The 24,922-nt window shown below is 39.6% G+C and overlaps 1 protein-coding gene across 4 annotated transcripts in view; it reads left to right on the top strand.

The window, feature by feature from the left end:
• The first annotated feature begins 1,696 nt into the window (after positions 1 to 1,696).
• Npr3 (natriuretic peptide receptor 3) overlaps positions 1,697 to 24,922 on the top strand; it is a 68,295-nt gene continuing 45,069 nt past the window's right edge. Inside the window, exons 1-2 of one of the 4 annotated variants that reach the window (XM_046422275.2) lie at positions 1,697 to 2,969; positions 13,087 to 13,209. In XM_046422275.2, coding sequence (XP_046278231.1) covers positions 2,219 to 2,969; positions 13,087 to 13,209 — 874 coding nt within the window. In that variant the 5' untranslated portion in view covers positions 1,697 to 2,218. The remainder of the gene's footprint in view (positions 2,970 to 13,086; positions 13,210 to 24,922) is intronic. The other 3 variants (XM_046422274.2, XM_046422277.2, XM_046422276.2) reach the window with 3 other exon arrangements.

Here is a 24,922-nt window from a genome sequence, read left to right as displayed (position 1 = left end):
TTCCAGTGTGTGTGTGTGTGTGTGTGTTATTACCTGTTTGTTGGAATTACATTTTATATAGATGCTGCTTTTGCTACTGGTTGGCAGCTCTAACTAAATTAGTTCTCGTAGGAGTTAGAAGCTCCTACTTTAGGATTTAGGCAAAAACGGCGCATAATCTGAAATCTAAATGACCAAGAGGCTGAGACGTTACCCATAATTACATTTATGATGCCAGAAAGAGCGATAAGGAGTGTCGTTAAGAGCGAAGAGAGCTGATGCCAAAAGTTGCCACATCTCCGGAAACCTCAATTTGCCTTTTCACGGTCACAAACCAGAGCGAGGGCGCTTTAGGGCTTCAACGTTTAAAAAAAAAAAAAAAAAAAAAAAGCGCCTGGGCGGTGGCACCGGGGTTAAGATGTAAGTTTCTGCCGATAGAGGGCGTACGTTTAAGACTAATAGAAATTTATGGACAGGGGCGCCCAGTCAAATGAAAGAACATTTTATAACATTTTTCAATTTATTTTAATTTGCGGGACTTAAGAGTTCTCTCGTGCAATGCAGCACGTTCACAGTGCAAATGACTTCGGTGTGTTAAGGCGTACAGAGGGTCCAGTTCCTTTTTGATCTGCCTAGCTGCGCGGCGAACTCCTGGCGGTGCTCCTCTGTTTCCACCGCGTCTCTACTGCCGTTGTGGCTGTGACCAGTGAATAGACTGGGTCTAGGAAGCAGGACCTTCCTTGGCATCGCTAGCCTCCAGCCTAGTGCCTAGCGCACTCGGGAGAAGAAGCGAATGGATCTCCCGGAGCTCGGTCTGGCAGAGTGCGTTCGTCCCCACTCAGGGGATCTTCCAGGAAGCAGAGCGAAGAGACAGTCCCTTTATTTAGTTACCTGGTTTAACCAACAAAGCCTGGAGAACGTCTCGGCGACGCAAGCGTAGTGCCATCTCCAGGAGCCGAGTCATTTGCTCGCTTTGGGAGCAACAGGTTTCGCTTTCTTGCTCTCAGTGCGTTGGCGGAGGGTCTGCAAGCGGAAACACAGTGACCGACCCCGACACCGCTGTGACTCCCAGAGTGAACCTGCGCGGCTCAGAGGGAGGGGGCTGGCGGAGTCGGGGAAGGAAAGGTGAGGGTAATGCCCCGGTCGGCTGGGCACGTCGGTCCCTCAAATGAGCCTTCTGCATTGGGACCTTGCTCGTAGTTTCCTGACCTTTCTCCAGGCGACCAGGAAGGTCAGGTGCCCGACCGGGATAGGCTCACCAGGAAGGAATGTGCACGGATCATTAAAGAGGTGAGAGCAAAGGGGACCTAAGACTTTTGCACAAAAACTATCAATTTCGAGAACCACTCCCTCCTTCCAATCCTGTCGTTTTTTTTCCCCCAGTGAGTGTTTGTGTGTGTGTGTGCGCGCGCATTTCTTTACTTTCAAACACATTTCCTCTTAAAGCCTGGAGAGCTGGAGAGAGCGTGGCCAGGGAAAGGCGGGGATCCGAGAGGCGCGCGGATCTGTAGGGGCTGCCGCCGGTGCAGACGTGGGCGGATGAAGGTCTAAGGAACCGGCCTGAGGCCGGCCAGGAGTGAGGGTTAGGGAAGAGGGGAGCGGCGGGCAAGGAAGGGGTGCAGGGAGGAGCCCTGATGTAAGAATGTTAATGACAGGCTCCCCCAGCCCAGCCCCCACCTTTCCCCACCCCCACCCACCCCACCCCCTGGAAATACAAGTCCGTCCTTGGCTCGCCATGTGTGGTAACACGCTCCGCCGCTGCCACGCTATTTAAACGCGGGCTATGGATCCAGGAACCGGCGCGAATCAATGAGATCAAACGCGAAGGAGATGCACCGTCAATTACAAGCACTTGGACAAGTCTAACTTTTTTTTTCTTTTACAAATACGCTTTCAAAAGCAACCTTAGCAACGCCCAAATAAGAAGCCACCTCTAAGCAAACAGCATATGTATAAAGGGAGGGCGAATATATATATATTTATAATAAGTATATATGTATATTACAGACGCACAGGTTTACACTCGGTGAACTTTTTCTTTTTTTAAAAAAACTAGTGACATTGAAGAGAAGGACTGTTCCTCTCTATCTTTTGGCGCGTTAGTGAAGGGGGTATTCTGTTTTCTTAGATCGCCCAAGGGGGCGCAGGGACCTCAAAGAAGAGTGGGGAAGAAAGAGGAAGGGTGGGTGGGGGGCAGAGGGTGAGTCGGCGGCGAAGGCTACCGCTTTCTTGCGGCACGATGCCGTCCCTGCTGGTGCTCACTTTCTCCGCGTGCGTCCTGCTCGGCTGGGCGTTGCTGGCTGGCGGCACGGGTGGCGGCGGGGGTACCGGCCCAGGCAGCGGGCGCCGGGAAAGAGAGGCGCTGCCTCCTCAGAAGATCGAGGTGCTGGTGCTGTTGCCCCAGGACGACTCGTACTTGTTCTCACTGGCTCGGGTGCGGCCGGCCATCGAGTATGCCCTGCGCAGCGTGGAGGGCAACGGGACCGGGAGACGGCTTCTGCCGCCCGGCACTAGCTTCCAGGTGGCCTACGAGGACTCGGATTGCGGTAACCGCGCACTCTTCAGTCTAGTGGACCGCGTCGCGGCTGCACGAGGCGCCAAGCCCGACCTCATCTTGGGGCCTGTTTGCGAGTACGCTGCAGCACCGGTGGCCCGACTTGCGTCGCACTGGGATCTGCCCATGTTGTCGGCCGGAGCACTGGCCGCGGGCTTCCAACACAAGGAAACTGAATACTCGCACCTCACGCGCGTGGCGCCTGCCTACGCCAAAATGGGCGAGATGATGCTAGCCTTGTTCCGCCACCACCACTGGAGCCGCGCTGCGCTCGTCTACAGCGATGACAAACTGGAACGGAACTGTTACTTTACCCTCGAGGGTGTTCACGAGGTTTTCCAGGAGGAGGGTTTGCATACGTCTGCCTACAATTTCGACGAAACCAAAGATTTGGACCTGGACGACATCGTGCGCTACATCCAGGCCAGTGAGCGAGGTGAGCAGGAGCGCGTCCCGGACCCCTGGTCCTAACCCATCCTCTCTCCGCGACTCTCCTTACACACCGGTCCTGTTCTCTGCAGACCTCACTGTTCCCTGTGGCGCTAAGGATCCCGGGAGGGTGTGCGCGGGGACTTGCCAGGTGTGAGCTGTTTGGCAGCGATCTTTGAGGATCGCCCATCGCTGTGGAGGGGTGTACTTAGAGGGTCCTGGGGAGGTGGAAGGGTCTGGGCAAGGAGAAAGCCGTCTTCTGCGGGTCCATGTCTGACAGGTGCTGTCAAACCACTCGGGTTTTTTCTTCCCAGCTCCCTATTTGCCAGCGCAGGGTTGGCGATTAGAGGCGCACCACCAGTGCCCTGCTTCAGGGTCTGAAGCATGCCAAGGCCGAAAGAAGTTGTTACCCTCTCCATTGCTGTTGTGCGCTCCCGCTCAGTGGCAGTGTCCTAGGACGCTGTGCAGCTGCGCGCTGCCACTTGGCTCACGCCCGGGCCTCTCGATTTTCCTAGCTGCGCTTTCCCAGACCCCAGGCGTCTTTTAAAAGTCTCATTGTGTCGCTCTGTCATTCCTCCCATGACCCCTTTAGTCCCTAATGCTTCGTAGTGTTTGGATTCGGGCAACACTCATTTTCCCCGGGGCTTTCGTCATCACAGTCTCTAGAGCGCCCAGAACTAGACTTTTTTTGCGGGAGCGCTCTCGAAAAGCGGCCATTGAATCTCCTTTCCACCTGCCTCCACTCAGCGCCAAATTTTCTCGGCGGGTCTCTAGGGGGTTTGGAATAATACCCAAACTGGATAAAGTGCTCAAGACTGGAAATGGTGGCTATGGCTGCAGCGAGTATGGTGGAGGAAAGGTAATAGCGGAAGCCCCTATTGCGGCCCATTTTACTGCAGGTAGACTGCGAGGAGCGGGGTTGGTGGTGAGATCCCAGCATAGTGCAGATTCCTCTTCGGTGGTAGAGGGGTTGGCGTGAACTGCACTCAGGGAATCCCGCCTCCGATTTCCTTCAGTGCGCACGCGCCTGGAGTGCCTGGGGTGAAACCCCAGCAAAACTCTTCGCAACCCCTGTGCCACCGAGGGGAGCAGGGTTGAGCCATGCGCAGGGTGTGTCTACATCTTGGTACGAACTGGCATCTGAGCTTTGGCCATAGGGGCCAGCACAACCTGAGGCTGGGAACCTCAGAAGCAGGTGAGAGTAGGCAGAGAATACATTGAGGATAAGCTGTAGCCATCCCGCTTCCCATCTTGGCCTCGAACTTGAATGAACACACCCTTTAGAACGAAGGGGCAGGAGGTGTTGACAGTAGGCTGCCTGGCATGTTTTGAGCATTCGAACTCCAGGCTGTCTGCGCCGAATCCCTGCCAGCTAAGCAGGCGGGGCGCGGGCTCTGCTGATTATGAAAAAGAGCATTTGTGTTCAACGGCTGCGGACTTGCCACGCTTGGCCTGGGAACCCACATCTGTTTCTCTCCGCCCTTGCGGTCCCGGGGTTGCCGCAGCCTCCTTGCAGATCTCGGACTGCTATAGCCCCCGGAACCTGCCAGGAACTAGAAGTTGGAGACTTCTTAGGGCTGGCTGGGGTTGGGGGTGTGTCTCTCTATCGGCGAGATCCGTGGTTTGCAAGCGCGTGTGTGCTGCCTTTGCTGGACTGGTTCCAGTGGGCAGTCAGAGACCTCAGCGCACGTGGCGTGGGATACAAGGCAGAGTGGATCTGTTTGCCCAAGTGAGGGTAGATCTCAGCCAGGGGCCTCTCAACCTCACATGAGTTGCTGAGGCCATATAGCACAGGGAGGGCAGTAGTCCCGTGGTGGGCCTGGGGGGCTGGTGGCCTCAGGCTTTAGAGGATTTGGGCTGCCTTGTGTGGCTACTGCGCGCTCCCTCCCTCCTTTTTGTGTTATATATACATATATATGTATATATATATATCTGTCTATATTACACATTATATATAAAATTTATATATGTACTATATATATCTCAAAGCCTCATAGATATTACCAAGTCTCTGCTTCTTTTTTTTCCTTCTACATTTGAATTTAGCGATGAAAGTTTGCTGGGCTCAGGTTTATACCTTACAGGTGATAAAGTTATGATTTTTATGATTCTTACTTTAAAATATATTTCCAACAAGGACCTGACATATATTCGGAAATATGAAATAAAATAGTTTCTTTCCTAAACCATTTTCCCTACCTTCCAAATTCCTTACTCTCAGGAGAGAAAGTTGCTTGATAACAAAGATCTCAGGGGATCTTCTACAAACACATTCAGTTATTCTTTACCATAAACAGTTAATGTGTTAAATAGGGGGTTCAGTTTCAGTGGAGTCTGTAGCTCAGCCACTCACTGGCTGGTGAATCTTGGGCTGCTATTGAACTCTGTACCTGGGACTCCTTAGGTAAAATTGGGTTAGGGAGAGTGCCCAGTCTTTGGGATGATGGGAGGAACTAACTCCTGGAATGTGCCGGAAACAGTGCCAGACCCATAGTAAGGGTTCAATAAATGTGGTTTTATCATAATGGTTGTTACTTCATATATGTGATGATAAGCACCTTTACTGAGAAGGAAAGGTCCTGCCATGGGAGAAAACCCTGGGTTGAGAAGCAGATGCTTGGGGATCTGGTGTCTTAACTTACCAGCTTGGGTTTACCTGTGCAAGGCACTGTGCAGGAACTTCCTACCCTGAGGCACAGGGACTCTGGTGAGAATTAGGCCTCTTCAAACTGATGTTTGTTGGTTCTGATTTGTGCATAGGCTCTTTTTTTAGAAATAATGATTTTTATTTAAAATAGATTCACTTGTACACCTGACTACTACCCTCAATATTCCACGCTTAATGGTAAATTTATTTTAAAAAAGATAGAATGGACTAATTTTTTCAAGCAATGAAAGGCAGTCATTGTTTTGTTTATACACCTTAAAAGTGTACAGATGTAACTGACAGTATTTCTGCCTTTGAAAATTCCTTATTAAGGATTATGAACTAGAGTATTCTCTAGAGAGTTCCTTTGCCCCTTCTTTTGCAGAGAACATTTTTAGCACTTGTTTTTGTGCTATGCTTGACTTCATATTTAAATCCAAATGAATATTTTAATCTCTTAAATGGCACTCTCAATGGCACTATACAATGGCACTATCCCAAATAATCATATGACTAATTTTTTTTTACTATGGATTGTACTAAATCCATAAACACTAAAAGACTTCAGTTATTTTTTCATCTTAGGGAGTTACTAAATGTAAGTCAATAATTTAAAACCATTTTTCCTCTCATGTCTTTAGCTTATGTCACCAACATACACATGACTGAGCATACATTTTTAAAATAATGGTCTTTATTTAAAACGGACTCACTTATGCATATGAGCACTGCCCTCAATATTCCACACTTACATGATAGATAATGAGCTATATCCCCAACCGATAGATTTATCTTTAAAAAGACAGAGTTAGAATTAAGTCATTTTTTTCAAGCAATTAAAGCCAGGAGTTTTTCGTTTATATACCTTATAAAATGCAGTACTCAGAGTATTCTACACACAAGATTTTTTTTTAAATGAAAAACTGGAGTTTTATTATTTTAGTTATTAATATGTCATCAAACTGGGCCTAGGTAATAGCTGTAGAGATAATAGTAATTATTCAATTCAGGAATCATCCATTTTTAGTAGTCTCGGGTAAATGAGTGGTAAATGATAAAGTGGTTGATCAGAATTTCTAAATAATGCACTATAAGTGTAAAATAACTTACACAGAATAACATGGGAAAAGAGAAGCACTGTAGGCTGCAATGCAGAAATTCCAGACCTTCAGAGAAGGTACTGCTTTGTGAACAACAAAAAAGAAGATATATCTCATTTTTGCAAACAATATCCATTGCTATTAAATGTAGAAAACAGCCAGAGAAAACTTTTTTGAAAAAAAAAATAGATTTTAATTTAGCAAAATTAATTATATAGCCACATAATTTAAAGTCAGAAAATTATACAAATCTGATTAAGAAAACTTTCATTGCTTTCTACTCCCCATTTCTTACTTTCCAGAGGCAATCATTTTTAGATAATGTAGCTTTCTTGTAGTCATTTGTCTTTATATCTCTAAATAACAGGTTATTTTTGATTTTGTCAGTTTTAGACCTTCTCTCTTGATATCCCCATGGAAGATGATGATCAAGGTCGCTTCTACTGTCTGTTAACCACATACACATTTTCCTTTTAACATGGACCTGTCAAAATTTTGTTTAGCTCAGTATTCAGTATCAATATTATTATTTTCTTCTAAATACTGTTCACAGTCAAGACATGCAGGTTACTAGGATGACACTATCTTTCTTGCTCCGCTTTCAGGCTTAGGGTAAAAATTAAAAACAAAAACAAAAACAACCTTTTTTTTGTTGTTTGTTTTCTTAGTTTCCTATGGACTTAAAATTAAACCTTACAAAATTATCTGTTTTAAGCTCCTGAGATGCTTCAGTGTAGTCGTGTTTGAGCTATACTTCACAGTTGTCATTCTGCATTATTCCTTTAATGTCTTCCTAGGTCTCCAGTCACCTCTATTTTTGAGCTAGGTCTTAGCGCTCCTGTTTTTTGCTTCAAGCCCTTGTTTGGGGGAAGCACATCATCTAGGAACTTTCTGAGAAAGAATGAACGAGAATTTTCAGACTTGTCACAAGTGGAAATTTCTTCATCTTGCCTTTAAACATGATTGTAGAATTCTAGGTTGGAAATAATTTTCTCCCAACATTTGACAACATGCTCCGTTGTCTTCTAAATCCTGATGTTATTATTAGGAAGCTTGAATAGATTCAGATTCTGGAAGTAATCTTATCTCCCCCCCCCCCCTGCTGAAAAGTTCTAGAATCTTCTCTTTACTCCCAGTGTTTTAACATTTCATTAGGATGTGCATTAGTACCAGTATTTTGCCTTATTACTCTTGGTAGGCTGCTTCTTTCCAGAAACTCTTGTCTTGTAATTCTTGGAAAAATTCTTAAATTATTTCTTTGATGAGTGTTTATTTGTGATGTGTGTGATGTGTGTATGTGTGTATATATTATGTATGTACCGAGCCACATCTCCTTCTTTGAAGATTTTTATCCCCATTCCTTTTCTCTCTCTAGATTTTTTTTCTTATTTGGATTGATCTTCTATTTTTATGATTTTTTTTCCTATATACCACCTGATTTATCTTTAAATTTTTATTTTTCATGGTTGGAGGGTTTTCAGATTTTTATTTTTGCATTTCTTCCAAAATTACTATTGAGTTTGGGTTTTTCATTTCTTTTATCACACTTTTGGCTTGCAGGATGTGGTACACTTTGTCTTGCCTCCATGCAGTAACATCTATCTCTCTTTCCCTTCCAAATTTAGAGTTAAAAGAAACATAGGTGCAGAAATCAGATGGAGAATATGAAAATGACCTGTTTATTATTACTTAAATGGATTGGAGAATGTGGATTTAGATCTGATGCCAAAAGGGCCTGCTTACTAGTACTTCCTCCCCAAATTAGGCAGAGACATCTACCAAATCACAGCCAGTGCCTTGAAGCTATAACTTCCCCCTTCAGGAGCAGTAACCCATAAAGGATACTCTCTGTTAGTAGACACATCTCAAAGGGGAAGAAAGAGGACAGGGCCTGGAGCGCCCAGTATCTTCTTTCAGACTCACCAAACATACAATCTCTCCTTTTCCTCTTGCTGGGAAACGTTACTGATGCTGGTGGGTAGTATATTTCTCTGGAATTTTCTAGGTACTTCTCATACTTCTTGCATACTTTCCAAATCTGTTTATGCCACTTGTGCTTATTACTTAATTTAATTAGTTATTGTATAAACTGATTAGACATGAATAGGAAGAGAAAGCTATTTCAATGAAAACTATTTAAAACCTTTTGATAAACTGTATAAAGACAAGTTGCTAAAAATACTTGCTGTTTACTTAGGCATGAATAAGACAACTGAAGGAGATCAGAGAGCATCATACAAATTTGGGATTCTGCATTCTGACTGCTTTGCTAGAGTCATTAAATACTTGCTTCAACTTGCACTGAAACTTGATGATAGTGTATGTTATGGATTTGTTTTATTCAAGAAAGACAGTGAGCTGCCCATGAACTTGGGAATTAGGGGTTCCTTTTGAGAGTAAATCACAAGATTAACACAAAATGGTAAGATTGAAAATAATCAAAGTCTGCATAGTTAGATAAATGCTGTGTTATAACACTTTTGCTCAGACTCAGTGGGTACTAACATTTAAAGAGAGAATGTGCCCCTCAGAAGGCTTGGGGTAGTGTTGATGGGGAGAGAGGAGGAGATGGGCCAGGAGTTTAAAGATAGAAGAAGCCACATAAGCCAGTGTTGGGCAGAACACACCCATGACCTGGGGAAGCATGTGCTCTGGCCCTGAGGCATAGTCTGTTCAGTCCTAGGCAAGTGTAGCTCTTATGTGGGTGTTTAAGGTTATCAGTGGCTGATGCCTTTGGATGCCTGAATCCTTCAAATTGATTCTGATTCCATCCTCACTGGCATCTTACTGCTCATCATTTGCCCCCCACCCCCACCCCGTTGGCATGCCCAAGGTCCAGGGCAAGTTGACCCAAATATATTCATGGCCATTCTGGTCTCCATGAAATTTAAGTAATCTGCAGCCATAAATATCTGATGTAGGTTATTGGAAATCTGCCCCTAAGCAACTACTTTACTCTCTATGTAATGGCAGAATCAGGTTTTGCACATGGGAACTGAGAAATACACCCTAGACTACAAGCAGTTGATTAAAAAATGATAAGGACTGTCTAGTAGGCAGCCAGATAGAGCTTTCTGGCTCCTTTCTGGAGACACTTACTCCTGGAGTCCATATTCTTCAAACTTGTCTGGCCTTACCTCCTAGCTGGCTATTTTGTGGGACATCTTGACTGTTTTTTTTTTTTTTTTTTAAGTGAAAGGGCCAGATTTGAATGAGAGCTACAACAAGGTTCTTTCATAATGATAATTAGGAGTTTCTTTGAGAGCTTTCCCACTGAGATATCATGACATTTGTTTATCCTAAATGCATATAACAGTATTTCCAAGCATAAGCAATACCTGCTCCCATCGTTATAGGTCTATTAGCAGTTTTACACTGTTTTAAAAACTTGTTCTCTAAAGCTTTTATCCCATGCACGGAGCCCTTTTGTAATACGAAATGACAGAATCAAGACCTAACCCTCTTGAGTTCATTTGCAGTAAACGAAATATCAGCAAGAGCCCAGCCCTCCATGCAGGTTGCCAAAGCTGCTCAGGCATAGCCTTTCAGCACCCCTGTTTTTACCAAGCACATAAACATCTTGGAGGTCTGGCATGCATCGTGATAACATGGTTTACAAAACCCAGGTCTCTGTGGGTCTCTTCTCTGCACAGTGTGTATGCATCAAATACATGGTTGCGGAGTCTGGGGACCATCAGTAGTGACCAAATTGGACAACAGCCAAGTCCTCACCTTTACTTCAGCTGGTGTCCCTCTTAGGTGTCAGGCAACAATCATCTGGAGCTGCTTAAAGCCTCTCAAATCCCATAGCGTGGCTTTAAACTGAGAGGACATGAAAAGGGAACATGGGAATCTTGTTAACTATTTCCTCTGTGTTGAGACAACCTGAAAATGATGTTTTAAAATGCAGACAGTAAAATGTGTATGGAACTCACTGCATCTTCTGATATGCCAGAAAAATGTTCTTTCTATAGCCACTGAGTTTGCTTTTTAAGGGAAATGCATTTGCCATGCTATTAAGTATGAAAAGCAGTTAGTACTCTGTCTTAGTTTATAATGGGAAAATCTAGTGATTTACTTAATGTATTACTTAGGAAAAAAACCTTTCATTTTGAAATACTAGAATTGAACCCAGAGCCTTGCACATACTGGTAAGGCAAGCACTCTGCCATGGAGCTACATCCCCATCCCTTTTTAAAATTTAATTTTGAGACAGGTCTCACTGAATTATTCAGGCTGGCCTTGAACTTGTGATCCTCCTATCTCAGCTTCTGGAGTGACTGGGATTACAGGTGTGTACTACCATGCTTAATGGAAAAATCCCTTTATTTTGAAATAGTTGTGCACTTTTGGAAAATCTAAAGAACCTTTATACAGCATTCTCCCAGATTTTCACCAATTGTAAATATTAACATTTTGCTTTTTCAATACAAATCTGTTCCCTCCCTTACCTTCCTCTTTTCTGTTTACACACACACACACACACACACACAGATAATACGTATTTTTATAAGTACAGGATTGTTTTTCCTCTTCTTCCTCCCTTTTTGTAGACCTCCCTCCTCCTCCTCCTCTGCTTTCCAGTACTGGGGATAGAATTCAGGTCCTCACACTTGCTAGGGAAGTGCCCTACTGTTGAGTTAAATCCCCAGCCCACAATCATTGTTTCTTTTGATTTTTCCCCCAGGGCCAAGGACTGAACTCAGGGCTTTGTGCATGCGAGGCACTTTGCCACTGAGCTACATCCCCAACCCCATCATTGTTTCTTTACTCCTAAACATTTAAGGGTATGTTTCCTAAGAATAAGGAGGAGTCATGAAAAGTGATAATGCAGTTCTATTATCTAGTTCACAGGAGTTACTCAAATTTCACCACCTGTTTAAACAATGCCCCCCCCCCTTTTTTACATATATATACTTAAGGTCCAGAGTCCAATTAAGTATCATACATTGCCATGTTTTATATTGTGAGTCGCCCAGCTCCAAAGACTAACTTCCTCATCCCCCAAGAAGAGCCGTCCAATGGTGAACCCTGTTGGCTCACATGACCCTTACCCACCAGACTAGCCCTGCTGACTCACATGATCCTTACCCACCAATCAGACTAGCCCTGCTGGCTCACATGATCCTTACCCACCAATCAGAAAGCACCCCATGCCAACTGTCAAATTATTCAACCATTAAACTGTCATAACTGTCAAACCACCTCTGGCTCTATAAATATGCAGAGCTGTACCTCAATAAATGGGCATTTTCTCCGACAATGAGCCTTGTTCGTTCTTTCATTTTTCTAAGTCTCTTCCAGTCAAGAATGTGTCCTCAACCTGTCTTTGTTTTTCATGAAGTTGACCATTTTAAAGAGCCCAGGTCAGTTATTCCACAGTCTGTCCCCAGCTGGGTTTGCGGCTGCATCCTCTTGACAAGGTGCTGGTTGCCTACCGGCTGTGTTCTGTCAGGAGGCTGGTGAGCCTTCTTTTCCTCAGTTGGTGATGTTGTCTCACTTGTTTATGGTGGTTTCTGCTAGGTCCCCCTCAATAAAGTTACTATGTTTTTGATTTTTAAATACAACCTTATTTTATGGGAAGACTAGAAAACACTAAAGATTATGATTGCAAATCTTTGATTTAGAAAAATTTCATTTATTCACCTATAAAAGTTTATCAAGTATTTATTACAGAAGCTGGGCATGCATAAATGGATACATTTTAATTCAACAAATATTACACTATTTTCTATAACGGTGTTAGCATCAAAGGGATAAATATTAAGTGAAATAATTTAAATGATTTATTGTTCCTTTAATTTGAAGGTACAAATATTAAGAAAATATAAAGAAGCATTCCTCCTTATAATTTCTTTCAGTGATTTTATTAATTTCCATAAAGTTACCATTTTTCCCTTTGTGATTATAGTAGTCTCCTCCTTATCTGTGGTTTTGCTGTCTGAGGTTTTAGTTACCTGTATTGAATTGTGGTCTGCAAATATTAAATGAAAAATTCTAAAAATAAACAATTCAAGGGGTTTTAAACACTTTTGTTATAGTATATTATTATAATTGTTCTATTTTATTATTAGTTGTTGTTGTTAGTCTCTTACTTTGCCTAATTTACAAATTAAGCTCTATCATAGGTATTTGCTTATAGGAAGAAATATGGTATATATAGGGGTTGGCATCATCCACAGTTCCAGGCATCTGGTGGGTCCTTGGAACATTTCCCCTGCAGAGAAGGGGAACTACTGTAGAAAGTACCTTATGTGAGGAGATGCTTCAGGACCCTTTAACTACCCTGTCCCATGTCCAGCACTCCAGACTGGTTTTGCATGCTTACTGTCTGCTGTGTTGGGTGTCTCACATTTGTTGTTTGTTTCTCTCCCCAGTGGTGATCATGTGTGCGAGCGGTGACACCATCCGGAATATCATGCTGGCAGCACACAGACATGGCATGACCAGTGGAGACTACGCTTTCTTCAACATTGAACTCTTCAACAGTTCTTCCTATGGTAACTCCACTTCCAGCTTCCTCCATGGTGCCAATAATGTTACTATGCCAAGGTGTCAAAGAGGGGTTGGAAGGAAAAGTCAGACATTTGAGTTATGCCCATAGATGTGATTTATGTAAATATGATTTTGGAAATTTGTGATTTGGAACACTTCTATAGCATATCATAAATTCTCAAGCTTTTCTTCTCAAAGAACTCAATGAGAGCAAAATTAAACAGTGTACCTGTGGTGTCAGGGGGTCAGCATAGCTCACTCTCAAACTCCAAATGATCATAAATGCAGCCCCAAACACCCATTGCCCAATACTTTTCCAATTGCAGGTTGCTGCTGTGATGATGGACTATCAGAATAATTTTAGTGAAATTTGGGTAGAAGTTAAATTGAATAAATGCATTGGAACATAACATAATAGAATAGAACAAGGTGTATCACACAGTATATGTATTGCTTCATAAAACTCTTATTTTAGTACTGTAAATGTGTGTGCTTATATTTATGCACATAAGCTTGTAATAGGTCACAATGGGAAATAAAGTAACAGTTACTGAACATTGAAGTAAAAATGTGAAAGCCACTGCTCCAAGCCCCTCTTTCTTCCAAGTTACTACTCTTTAAACCTCTCCTATGTGGAATTTTGGGAGTCATCAACATAGAGAGTTGAAAACATTTAATTCCTTATAATGGATCCGGGCAATTCCCAGGGTCCATGTGATGAGGCTGTTTACACCCATGATCACCGGTGTATTTCCTGCTCCCTCCCACCCCCCAGATGTGGTAAGGCTCTCGGAAATAGATATGAAGGCTACCAAGTATTTTCTCAAATCTGAACACTGGCTGCTCAAAGCTGAGAAGTTCTGGGAGAATAGTAAGTGTGCAGATCACATATGGCATGTTTATATTGAGCTCTACTTTTGAATTCTTGCTGATGATATGTGATTAGACAGGATCTAAACCTTAAAACATACACCCTAGTTTCCTGCCTTGCTGTCCTGGCTTACTTAAGCAGTAGATCATTGTGTATATATAGATACTATAACACATTTCTCATGGGGATAAAGAAAAGTCGATGAAACAAAAGTAGACACTGTTTTCTGTCATGGATAAAACAGGAGATTTAAGGCTTGCAAGATCAACTTGCTATCTTGCCCTCATTCCTGCCAGGATGATCTTTTCCTTTCTTCTTTCCGAAAATGGAGTGTTGCTTTCAATTCTTGACCTAACATCAGAATGTCTTACATTATTGGTTGCAGCCTTGAGTTTTTAAATTTTTTTTTAGTTGTAGATAGACACAATATCTTTATTTTCAGTGGTGCTGAGGATGGAACCCAGTGCCTCACACATGGAAGGCAAGCACTCTTCCACTGAGCTACAGTCCCAGCCCCTATCTTTGAGTTTTTTGACACTGTGGTTGAAGCTGATGAAAATGAAAAGCATTTATTCTAAGTTTTGCAAGGTGGCCACTGGCAAATATAGAATTTAGAGGCAATGCATATTAATGCATATGGGTGCACATTATATATGAAGAGGTGCACTTACAATGCACATTCACATACATTGTGCATTTAGTACTTAATGCAACATGATGCTGGAGTTCCTTTCAACTACAGATAAGACTGTATTATTTTTCCCTGCTAATTGTAATACATAAGTATTGTAGAAAATTTGGAAAACATAGGAAAAACACAGGGAAGAAGACATAGTTATAATTATACCACTTAGATAAAAGTACATTGTAATTTTTAGAAGTATGCACACCCTGCTTTATAAACACACACACATATACATATACATTTATTTTATAAAATATTTTTTAATAAAATGATTATATCACTAACAGTATGGCTACATAATATTTTATAATATTGACATGCTTTCTTTAATCAGTCTTATTTTTCAATATTTATGTTATTTCTAGCTTTTTGCTGTTGAGAACTGTTCCACATTGAGTACTTTGTGTGCACACATGCATTCACTCACATATTTATGTGTATATATTTTCTGTAAGAGAAATTTCTGTAAAAACTGCTGACTCAAAAGTTATATGCATTTAAGTTTTGACAAGTATTGCTCAGTTGTCCTGTGAAGAGGTTTACCAGTTTATATTTTTGCATACAGAAGTATGAGATTATCTGTTTTTATTATTCTTGTCAACATTGTATAATCTTTCTTTCAAATTATTTTATTTATTTGAATTTCTTAGTATATTCATAAGCAAAGATATGCAGTTTTCTTTTTTCAACATAAATATTTTAAATAATTTTAAATTTTAATAATATAAAGTTAATAATTTTAATGTGAACAGTTTTGTGACTCTTACTACATTGATGCTGTGGTTCAACTACCACCTTTTAATATTTTTTAAAACAATATTAATTTAAATCAAATGAATTAACATTTGTCATATTATGTTATTTTTATGGTGATACTTTTGAAACTTACTCTTAGTTATTTTTGAAACGTGTTTCCCTCTATGACACTTTTGTTGAGTTTATTTTTGGGTATTTTATAGTTGTGGTGGTTCTTATAATCATGATCTTTTCTGTTACATTTTGTACTATAGTTATATAGAAAAACCTATGAGTTCTTATTAATTTTTTAAGAATTCTGCTAATTGAATCCTGTGTTCTAATTGCTTCTGTGTCATTATCACATTACAGTAGCAGCATTTCCTCTTTTAATAGTCGAACATCTTTTTTCTTATTGGCAAGATCCTAAAAAGTGATATTATATAACAGTGGTAATACTTAAGTTTCTGACCTCTTGTCTTGAAGTAGATGTTAAAGTATTCTTTTATACTTTAAAGTATGTGAATTGTGGGCTGAGGTTGTGGCTCAGCAGTGGAGCGCTTGCCTAGCACGTGCAAGGCCCTGGGTTCGATCTCAGCCCCACATAAAAATAAATAAAATAAAGGTATTGTCCAACTACAACTAAAAAATGAATATATTTTTTAAAAAGTATGTGACTTGTGATTTTAAAAATAAGGGTTGAATGTTGATTTTATCAAATGCTTTTGCCCCATATTTTTAGTAAATTTCATAATAGTGAGGTATCATAACATTCTTGGAAGTAAGTGTACTGCATTATGATGGTATTTTGAGATGTATTACTGAATTTAAGGTTTTAGTATTTTATTTGGATTTTGAATTTGTATTCATGGGTGAGGTTAGATAGTAGTTTTCTTCCTTAAGGTGATATTGCTAGATTTGAATGTGAGGTTTGCACTAACTTTATAGAACTAATTTGGACACGTTCTCATTTCAAATGCTCTGGAACAGTAAATATGTACCATAGGTACATCCCTTGAAATATGAAAACAATTCAACTCTGTATTTGGAATTCATTTCTGCTAGAGGTAATTGTTGGACAACTTTTTACAAAAATCTTTTTATTTTAGAATGATTTTAAACTTATAAAAAACTTGCAAAAATAATATAGAGAGTTCATGTATATGTTTTACCAAACTTCCTCTAATGTTAATAACTAAACCAGTTATCAACTAAGACAATTTACATTTTTAGAGTACTACTAACTAAACTTCAGGCTGTATTTGAAATTTACCACCTTTCTTCCTAATGTTCATGTTATGTTGCATAATCTGATCTAGTGACATAGCTGGGTCATATGGTGGTCCCATGCCCAGTCTTTTGAGAAACCTGATTTTTGCTGTAGTTGTACTAATTTACAATTCTACCAACAGTGTTCCTTTTTTCTTCACATCCTCTTCAGCATTTATTATTGTTTGTATTCTTGATGGCTGCCATTCTGATTGGAACATTGAAAACTCAGTGTAGTTTTTGATTTGTAGTTCCCTACTTTCTATTGCTGTTGAATATTTTTTTCATATATTTGTTGGCCATTTGAATTTCTTCTTTTGAGAAGTATCTGTTTAGTCTATTTCCCATTTACTTATCGGTTTATTTATTTATTTATTGTGGTGTTCAGTTTTTTGAGTTCTTTATATATTCTGGATATTAATCCTCTGTCAGAAGAACAGTTAGCATTTTTCTCCCATTCTTAATTGTTTCCTTTACTCTGAGGGGGTTTTAAATTTGATGCCATCCCATTTATTAATTCTTGGCATTGTTTCTTGAACCTTAGTATTCCTCTTGAGAAAATTATTGCTTATGCCTATGTGTTGAGTGTTAATCTTACATTTTCTTCTAGAAATTACATAGTTTCTGGGCTAATTCCTAGCTCTTGATTCATTTTGAATTGGCTTTTGTGCAGAGTGAGAGATAAGGAAATAGACTCATTCTTCTACATATGGATAACCATTTTTTTTCCAGCACCATGTGTTAAAAAGGCTGTCTTTTCTCCAATGTATGTTTTTGGCTCCTTAGTATTGTATCAGATGACTGTGTTCCTGGAATTTTTCTCCAAGTCTTCTGATATGTATTGTTGGTATACGTGTATGGGGATTGCCTTGAGCTCGTATATTGCTTTTGTAGTATGACTATTTTAATGATATTCTGCCTATCCTTAAAAAGGATATCTTGTATCTTCTTCAATTTGTTTCTTCAGTATGCTATAATTTTCATTGTAAAGGTATTTAACCTCCTTCGTAGATTTATTCCTAGGTATTTTTTTTAGGCTGTTGTGAATGGGATTGTTTTCTTGGTTTATTTCTCAGCAGATTCATTATTGGTATATAAGAAAGGTATTGAGGGGCTGGGGATGTGGCTCAAGTGGTAGCGCGCTCGCCTGGCATGCCTGCGGCCCGGGTTCGATCCTCAGCACCACATACAAAACAAAGATGTTGTATCCGCTGATAACTAAAAAAGAAATATTAAAATTCTCTCTCTCTCTCTCTCTCTCTCTCTCTCTCTCGTTATAAAAAAAAAAGAAAGGTATTGATTTTTGTATGTTGATTTTGTAACTTGCTACTTTGGTGAATTTGTTTATTAGCTCTAGCAGTCTTCTGGTGGAGATTTTTGGATGTTCTAAATATAAGATCATATCATCTGCAAACAGGGATAATTTAACTTCTTCCTTTCTTATTTTTATCCCTTTTCCTTTTTTTTTTTCTCTTGCCTAATTGCTCTGGTTAGAGTTTCTGGTACTGTATTGATAGGAGTGGTGAGAAGTAGACATCCTTGTCTTGTCCCAGATTTTAAAGGAAATACTTTCAGTTTTTCCCCATGCACTATAATGTTGGCTTTCAGTTTGTCATATGTAGCCTTTATGATATTGAGGTGGGTTCCTTCTATCCCTAGTTTCTTCAGTGTTTTTATCATGAATGAGTGCTGATTTTTGTCAGAGGCTTTCCTGTATTTATTGAGATGACTGTGATTTTTGTCCTTAACTCAATATTCAAGTAGTGAATTTCATTTATTGATTTGCAAATGCTGAGCCATGCTTGCAATTCTGGGATAAAACCAACCTGGTCGCCCTGTACAATATTCTTAATGTGGTGTTGTTATGGTTTGGATGTGAGGTGTCCTCCAAAACTTATGTGTGAGATAATGCAACAAGTTTCAGAGGAGAAATGATTGGGTTGTGAGAGTCTTTACCCAATTAGTGATTTAATCTCCTGGTAGGATTAAATGAGTGGTAACTGAAGTGGTAGGGTGTGGCTGCAGGAGGTGGTAATTCGGGTGTGGCTTTGGGTATATATTTGTTGTTGAATATGATTTGCTAATGTCTTATGAAGAATTTTTGAATCTAAGTTCATTAGGGATATTGATCTGTAGTTTTTTTTCCTTGATGTATCCTTATCTGGTTTTGGTATGAGGAGGATACTGGCTTCATAGAATGAGTTTGGAAGAGTTCCATCTTTATATTTTATGAAATAATTGAGGAACATTGGGATTAATGCTTTTTGCAAGGAAGATAGAACTTGGCTGAGAATCTATCTGGTCCTGGCCTTTTCATGTTGGAAGACTTTTTATTACTGCTTTTATCTCATGGATTGCCATTGGTCTGTTTACATTTTCTGTGTTCTTTCAATTCTATTTTGGCAAGTCAGATGAGTCTAGAAATGTATCCACATCTTCTAGGTTTTCTAATTTATTGGAGTATAAGTTTTCAAAATAGTCCCTAATGATCCTCTGCATTTCTGTGATATCCATGGTGGTATCCCCTTTCTCATGTCTAGTTTTGTTAGTTTAGGTTTTTTCTCTTTTTCTTCTGGTTACTTTGACTAAGGGTTTATCAATCTTATTTATTCTTTCAAAGAACCAACTCTTTGTTTCATTCATCCTTTGTATTTTTATTCTCTATTTTATCGATTTTGCCTAATTATTTTCTTTCTTCTATTTGTTTTGGAATTGGTTTGCTCTTGTTTTTCTAGGGTCTTGAAATGCATCATTATATTTTTTATTTGGGATTTTTTTGATTTTCTTATGTAGGTGCTCATAGCTGTAAACTTTCCTCTTAGAACCACTTTCATAGTATCCAGAGGTTTTGTTATGTTGTATTGTTATCCTTGTCTGAGTCTAAAACTTTTTAAAAACTGATTTCTTCTGTCACCCATTCATTCAGAATTGTATTGTTTAGTGTCCATGTGTTTATATGTTTTCTGCAGGGTCTTGTACTGGGGTCTGCCTGGGTCTTCAGTTTGAATAGTGTCGGTTTTTGTAATGAGGTACACCAGCATTGGGGGGCATGAGTATTTATGATTCTATCTCTTCTTGTTGGATTGTTCCCTTTACCAATATGACATTCTTTGTCTCTTTGGACTAATTTTAGCTTGAAGTCTACTTTCTCAGATATGACAGTAACTATTCCTGTTTGTCTTCAGACTCCATTTGTACAGTGTATCCATTTCCATCCTTTAATGTTCAGCCTGTGGCTGTCTTTGCCTGTAAGGTGAGTCTTTATAAACAACACATAGTTGGATCTTCTTTATAAATTCATTCTACCAGCCTATGTCTTTTGGTTGAAGACTTGAGACCATTTACATACAATGTTATTATAGAGAGATGTTTATTAATTCCTGCCATTTTGATTTTTTATTTTGGTTCTATTTCTCATTTGCTTACTTTTCAAATAAGATTTATTCATTTGTGAGTTCTGGGGTTTTTTTGGGTAGCGTTTCTTTTTTTTTTTTAAGTATTTTCTGTAGTGCCATCTTAGTAGACATGAATTCTTTTAATGCATTTACCCAACCTGTATCTTTTAATTGAAGAATTAAGACCATTTACATTCAGGTTATTATTGAAAGATTTATACTTGTTCTTGTCATTTTGTTGATTTTTCTTTGGGTTGTTTTGAATATTCTGTGTTCATTGTTCATTGTTTTTTCACCTTAGACATTTGAAAGTTTACTATATTGGTAATATTTGATTCTTTTCATTTCTCATTTGCATGTCTACTCATCTAGTAAGATTTATTCTTTCCTGTGCTCTTGTGATTGTTAATCTTTCTTCCTCATCTGGGTGTAGTAGTCCCTTAAGTATATTCTGTAATGCTGGTCTAGTGGTCATTAATTCTTTAAGTTTATGATTATCTTGGAAGGTTTGTATTTCTCCTTCAATATGAAGTTTAGCCTTGATAGTCATTAATCTTGATTGGCATTTATTTTCTTTCAGGACCTGAAATACATCATTCCATGCCCTCCTGGCCTTTAGAGTTTCTACTGAGAAATCTGCTGAAAGGTTTGCCTTTCAATCTAGGTTGGCACTTCTCAGTAGCAGCTTTCAATATTCTTTCTTTGTTCTGTATTTTTGACAATTTATAATGTGAAGCAGAGAGGTTCTTTTCTGATCATGTCTGTTTGGGGTTCTAAATACATCCTGTACCTGGGGATTCATGTCTTTCGTAAAATGTAGAAAATTTTCTGCTGTTATTTCCCTGAATAGGTTTTTAATTCCCTTAGCATGTATCTCTTCTTCCTTCAGTACGACAGTTATTCAGATGTTTGGTCTTTTAATTGTGTTTCAGAGTTATTCTATGTTATCTTCAATCTTTTCTTATTTTTTCTTTGTATTTGAATGGCAACTATTTTGGCAGAGTTTTCTGATGTTCTTTCTTTTGCTTTTTCCTGGTCTGTTGTTAAACTTTCAACTGAGATTATTAACTGACTTATCGTGCTTTTCATTTCTAAGATTTCTACTTGGTTTCTTTTAAAAAATTTTATCTCTTTATTGAAGTGCTCATCCAAAATCTCTTTATTGACATGCTCTTTCATGTCTTTCTTAATACATTCAGCTTTTTATTTGTACTCTTTTGGATTTTACTGAACTTTTTAAAAAAATATTATTTTTTGAATTATTTGTCCAGCATTTCATCTACTTTGATATCTTTGACATCCATTATCAGAGTTATGAACTTTAGGAGTGTCATATTGTCTTGCTTTTTCTAAATTTCTAGTGGTTCTATGTTGAGATTTGCACATCATTTATGATGAATATTTCTTTCACTTTTATGTTAGAGTTTGTTTTAGTAAATAGCCTTATCTTTATGATGTGTCCTGGGATATTGGTTTGCTGTGATGAGTTTAATTCTAATTCAGAGTGTACTTTTCCTCTGGTTTCTTTGACTGTGGTTAGTGCATTTTGAGAGAGTATTAATAAAAATTTTCCTTTTTTAAAATGTGCTAATAGAATTTCCCATCTTATGCTGATCAGATCTTTTCTCCATGTCTTCTTATGCTGTGTACCCCTTGCTTAGAGCAAAACCTCGGGATTATTCACCCCCTCTTCTTTCTTTGTGGTGCTCCTCAGGTGACTAGCAAGAGTGATTTGTGGCTGTAGTCAGTCATAGGGAAGAACACAGAGCTCCCTAGAAACAATTCTCTTCAGAGCATTTGGGTTATGCACTAAGAGCAGGATAGAAGTTGATGCTGTGGCTTATCATGGAGCTAGTGCAGAATGCAGATAACCCCCAAAGTGCTCTGGAACTATGCTTCAGAGGAAAGCGGGAACACCAGTCTTGTGACATGCCCCCCCCCGCCCCACGTCTCTCAGGGCATAACTTCTCTCTGCCCACAGGGACACAGAGGCAGGGGAATGCTGCAGAGTGAGGTTGTGGAGTTTCAAAGACCTGTGCTGTGGGGGGGATGTCGGTAGTTTCTGAGTGACCCACCAGACCTGACTCCCATGTGTCATAACACACGACTGCTTGCTTCTCCAGACTTTTATAGCTGGCCTGGAAAACCACTGATTCCCAAAGGAAGTGCCTCTGTAAGCTCAGACAACGGGGCCTTTCTCAAAATGTCTTCCAGTTATGGTACCATGAGAACATGTTGGCAAGTTCAGAGAACTTCTCCAGAGCCAGTTCACCTTGTAAATCTTAGGAATGTTGTTTGTTTTGCTTCTGTTTCTGCAGGATGCTGAATCCTGGGTAGTGGTGCTCAAGGGGACTGTCCCCTTTCTCTTCTATCCTTGCCAGGGGGCCCTTCTCCTCTCTCTGTCCTGCTTCTGTGCCATTGGTGCTGGGGTGTTTTCTTTCACTCTCTGTTCTCTAACCTATGTCTCTGGGTTTCTCCAAGTCCTGGCTGTCCATTGTTGAACTCTGGTGTTCTCCATTGTCATCCTCAAGGAGCAGCTAAATTCCAGTTGTTTTAATTCTATCACATGGAGAGATAGGTGAGTGTTCTAAATCTGCCATTTTGGAAAGCTGGACAACTTTTAAAAACTTGTTGTCCTATGAATGGAATTTTCTCCATCTTTAAAATTTAATTGCACAGAATTATACAACTTACAAAAATTCTTGAAGTGTCTGATTAAAGTCCCCCCCCCCTTTTTTTTTTTTACCTTTTACACTTTTGTTCAGACTGTGGACTCTTGGGATAAATCTACATGAGAGGCTAAGCTGCATATTAACTCATTTATTGATTTATTTATTTTTGGTACTGGGGATTGAACTCAGGGGCACTGAGCTACATTCCCAGTTCTTTTCAGTTTTTATTCTGAGACAGGGTCTTGCCAAGATGCTAAGGGCCTTGCTAAGTTGCAGAGGATGTCCTTCAATTTGTGATCATCCTTCCTCAACCTCCCATGTCACTGGGATTATAGGAGGGCACCATCACACCAGACACTGACTCCTCATTCTAAGAGATAAAGGTTAATATCTTAACTCTTAGCCCTGGCAAAGTGACTAACCCTGCCCTTTTGACAAGCCTTAGTTTCTTCTGATAGTAATAGCATTAGCCTTATGGCATCAGACTGACTAATAAATGAAGGGTGTATGTAAAATACCTAGCAAACTTTTTGGAATGTAACTTTGAACAAATGTTAGTTATATTTATTATTATTCTTAGTTCACTTTGACCATTACACATGGTCAAATTATAATTAAGTTTCTCTAGTTGTAGTTTCTTGATAAATTTAGGGCCGGCCATACATTCTCTTATGAAACCAACAAACTTTTATCTACTGTATCCTAAGGACATGGGCGCATTAGGAATTATACCTACATGCACAAAACCAAGACTCTCAATTACAAAGGTGGAGATTTATTATCTCACTTGAAATAATTCCATAGGTAGAAAGTCAAAGATGAAGATGAGAATCCACAATGGCATCAGGGTACAAGCTTCTTTTGTCTTCCTGTTTCCTCAGTCTTAGTGCATGGTGTCCATTTTCAAGATCAAAGATGGTGCCTAGGGCACCAAAAATCATGTTTTAATTCTAGACAAGATAGGGAAAAGACAAGAAAGGTGAAAAGAGATCCTTCCAGTTGACTTGGTTCTTTCAGGGCTCTTCTAGAAGCCTCACTCATTAACTTTTGGTTACATAAGATTGGCTATCATTGATTGCAAGGGAATTCAGGAATTGTATGCTTTTCCTTGTACTCACTGATACCCTAAATTAATTTGGGAATCCTTTAGTAAGAAAGAAAGGACAGTGTTTATAAAAAGGCAACTGTCCTCTTTGTTCTTGGAGCAGAAAGAGCAGATGGGTACATTCTCCTAGACCAAAGTTCTGTTATACATCATTAATAAAGGGTCTTCCTAGAGATTTTATGTTTTAAAATGTATGCTTATTAAAAGTTCTTCAAAACCCACTTTCCCTATGCCTCCTCACATCGAATCCTTATACTTGTTCTAGAGGAAGCCTTCTGTTTTAATCAATATTTACTTGATATTAGAGTTTTAGAAAATATGTTGGTAGTATGTCCATTTTTACTAATTACTAGATTGGTCTTGGTGAGCGCTCACAAAATATTCCCGGATTTGCCCAAATTATATGGTTATGATTCAGTACATAATATATTATGGGGTAGTTCAAATGGTTTAAAACAAGATTTAAAAGATAGGTTTAAAAATCTGGAGAGAAGATGATATATATATTATCCTGTAGAGGTTTTAATAGCATCTATTGGCGTTTTTGTCCATTGGCATTATCTTAGAATGTAAGGTAGAAAGTTATTTGGGAAATCCTATCTGAGATATTTGAAATCATTATTATTAAAATTATTATAGAGCTTTCCTGCCTTCTAAGAACTCAGAAGGCACTAATTAAGGTGCTCCATGCTTCCAAAATAGTCCTGTCCAATGGAACTTTCTGTGTGGTGTCTAGTTCTCTTCTATGCCACTCAATATGGTAGCCACTAGCCATATGTGGCTGTTGAACATTTGAAAGGTGGCTAGTATGATCGATGAACTGAGTTTTTAATTTTAATGAATTTAAACTTAAACATGTGTCTAGTGGCTACTAGGTTAGACAGCATGACACTACAGCATCCAATATTGTTTCCATCCACCTGTTTCTGGAAATCCTATGCTCCTAGCTTTGATGACACAGCATTCTTCTGGTTCTGTTAGCTACT

This window comes from Marmota monax, unplaced genomic scaffold (assembly GCF_021218885.2).
Source record: "Marmota monax isolate L192 unplaced genomic scaffold, Marmota_monax_Labrador192_F-V1.1 WCK01_AAM20220418_F8-fsc00077, whole genome shotgun sequence".
NCBI classification, from domain to species: Eukaryota; Metazoa; Chordata; class Mammalia; order Rodentia; family Sciuridae; genus Marmota; species Marmota monax.
This window is presented reverse-complemented; position numbering and strand designations above follow the sequence as displayed.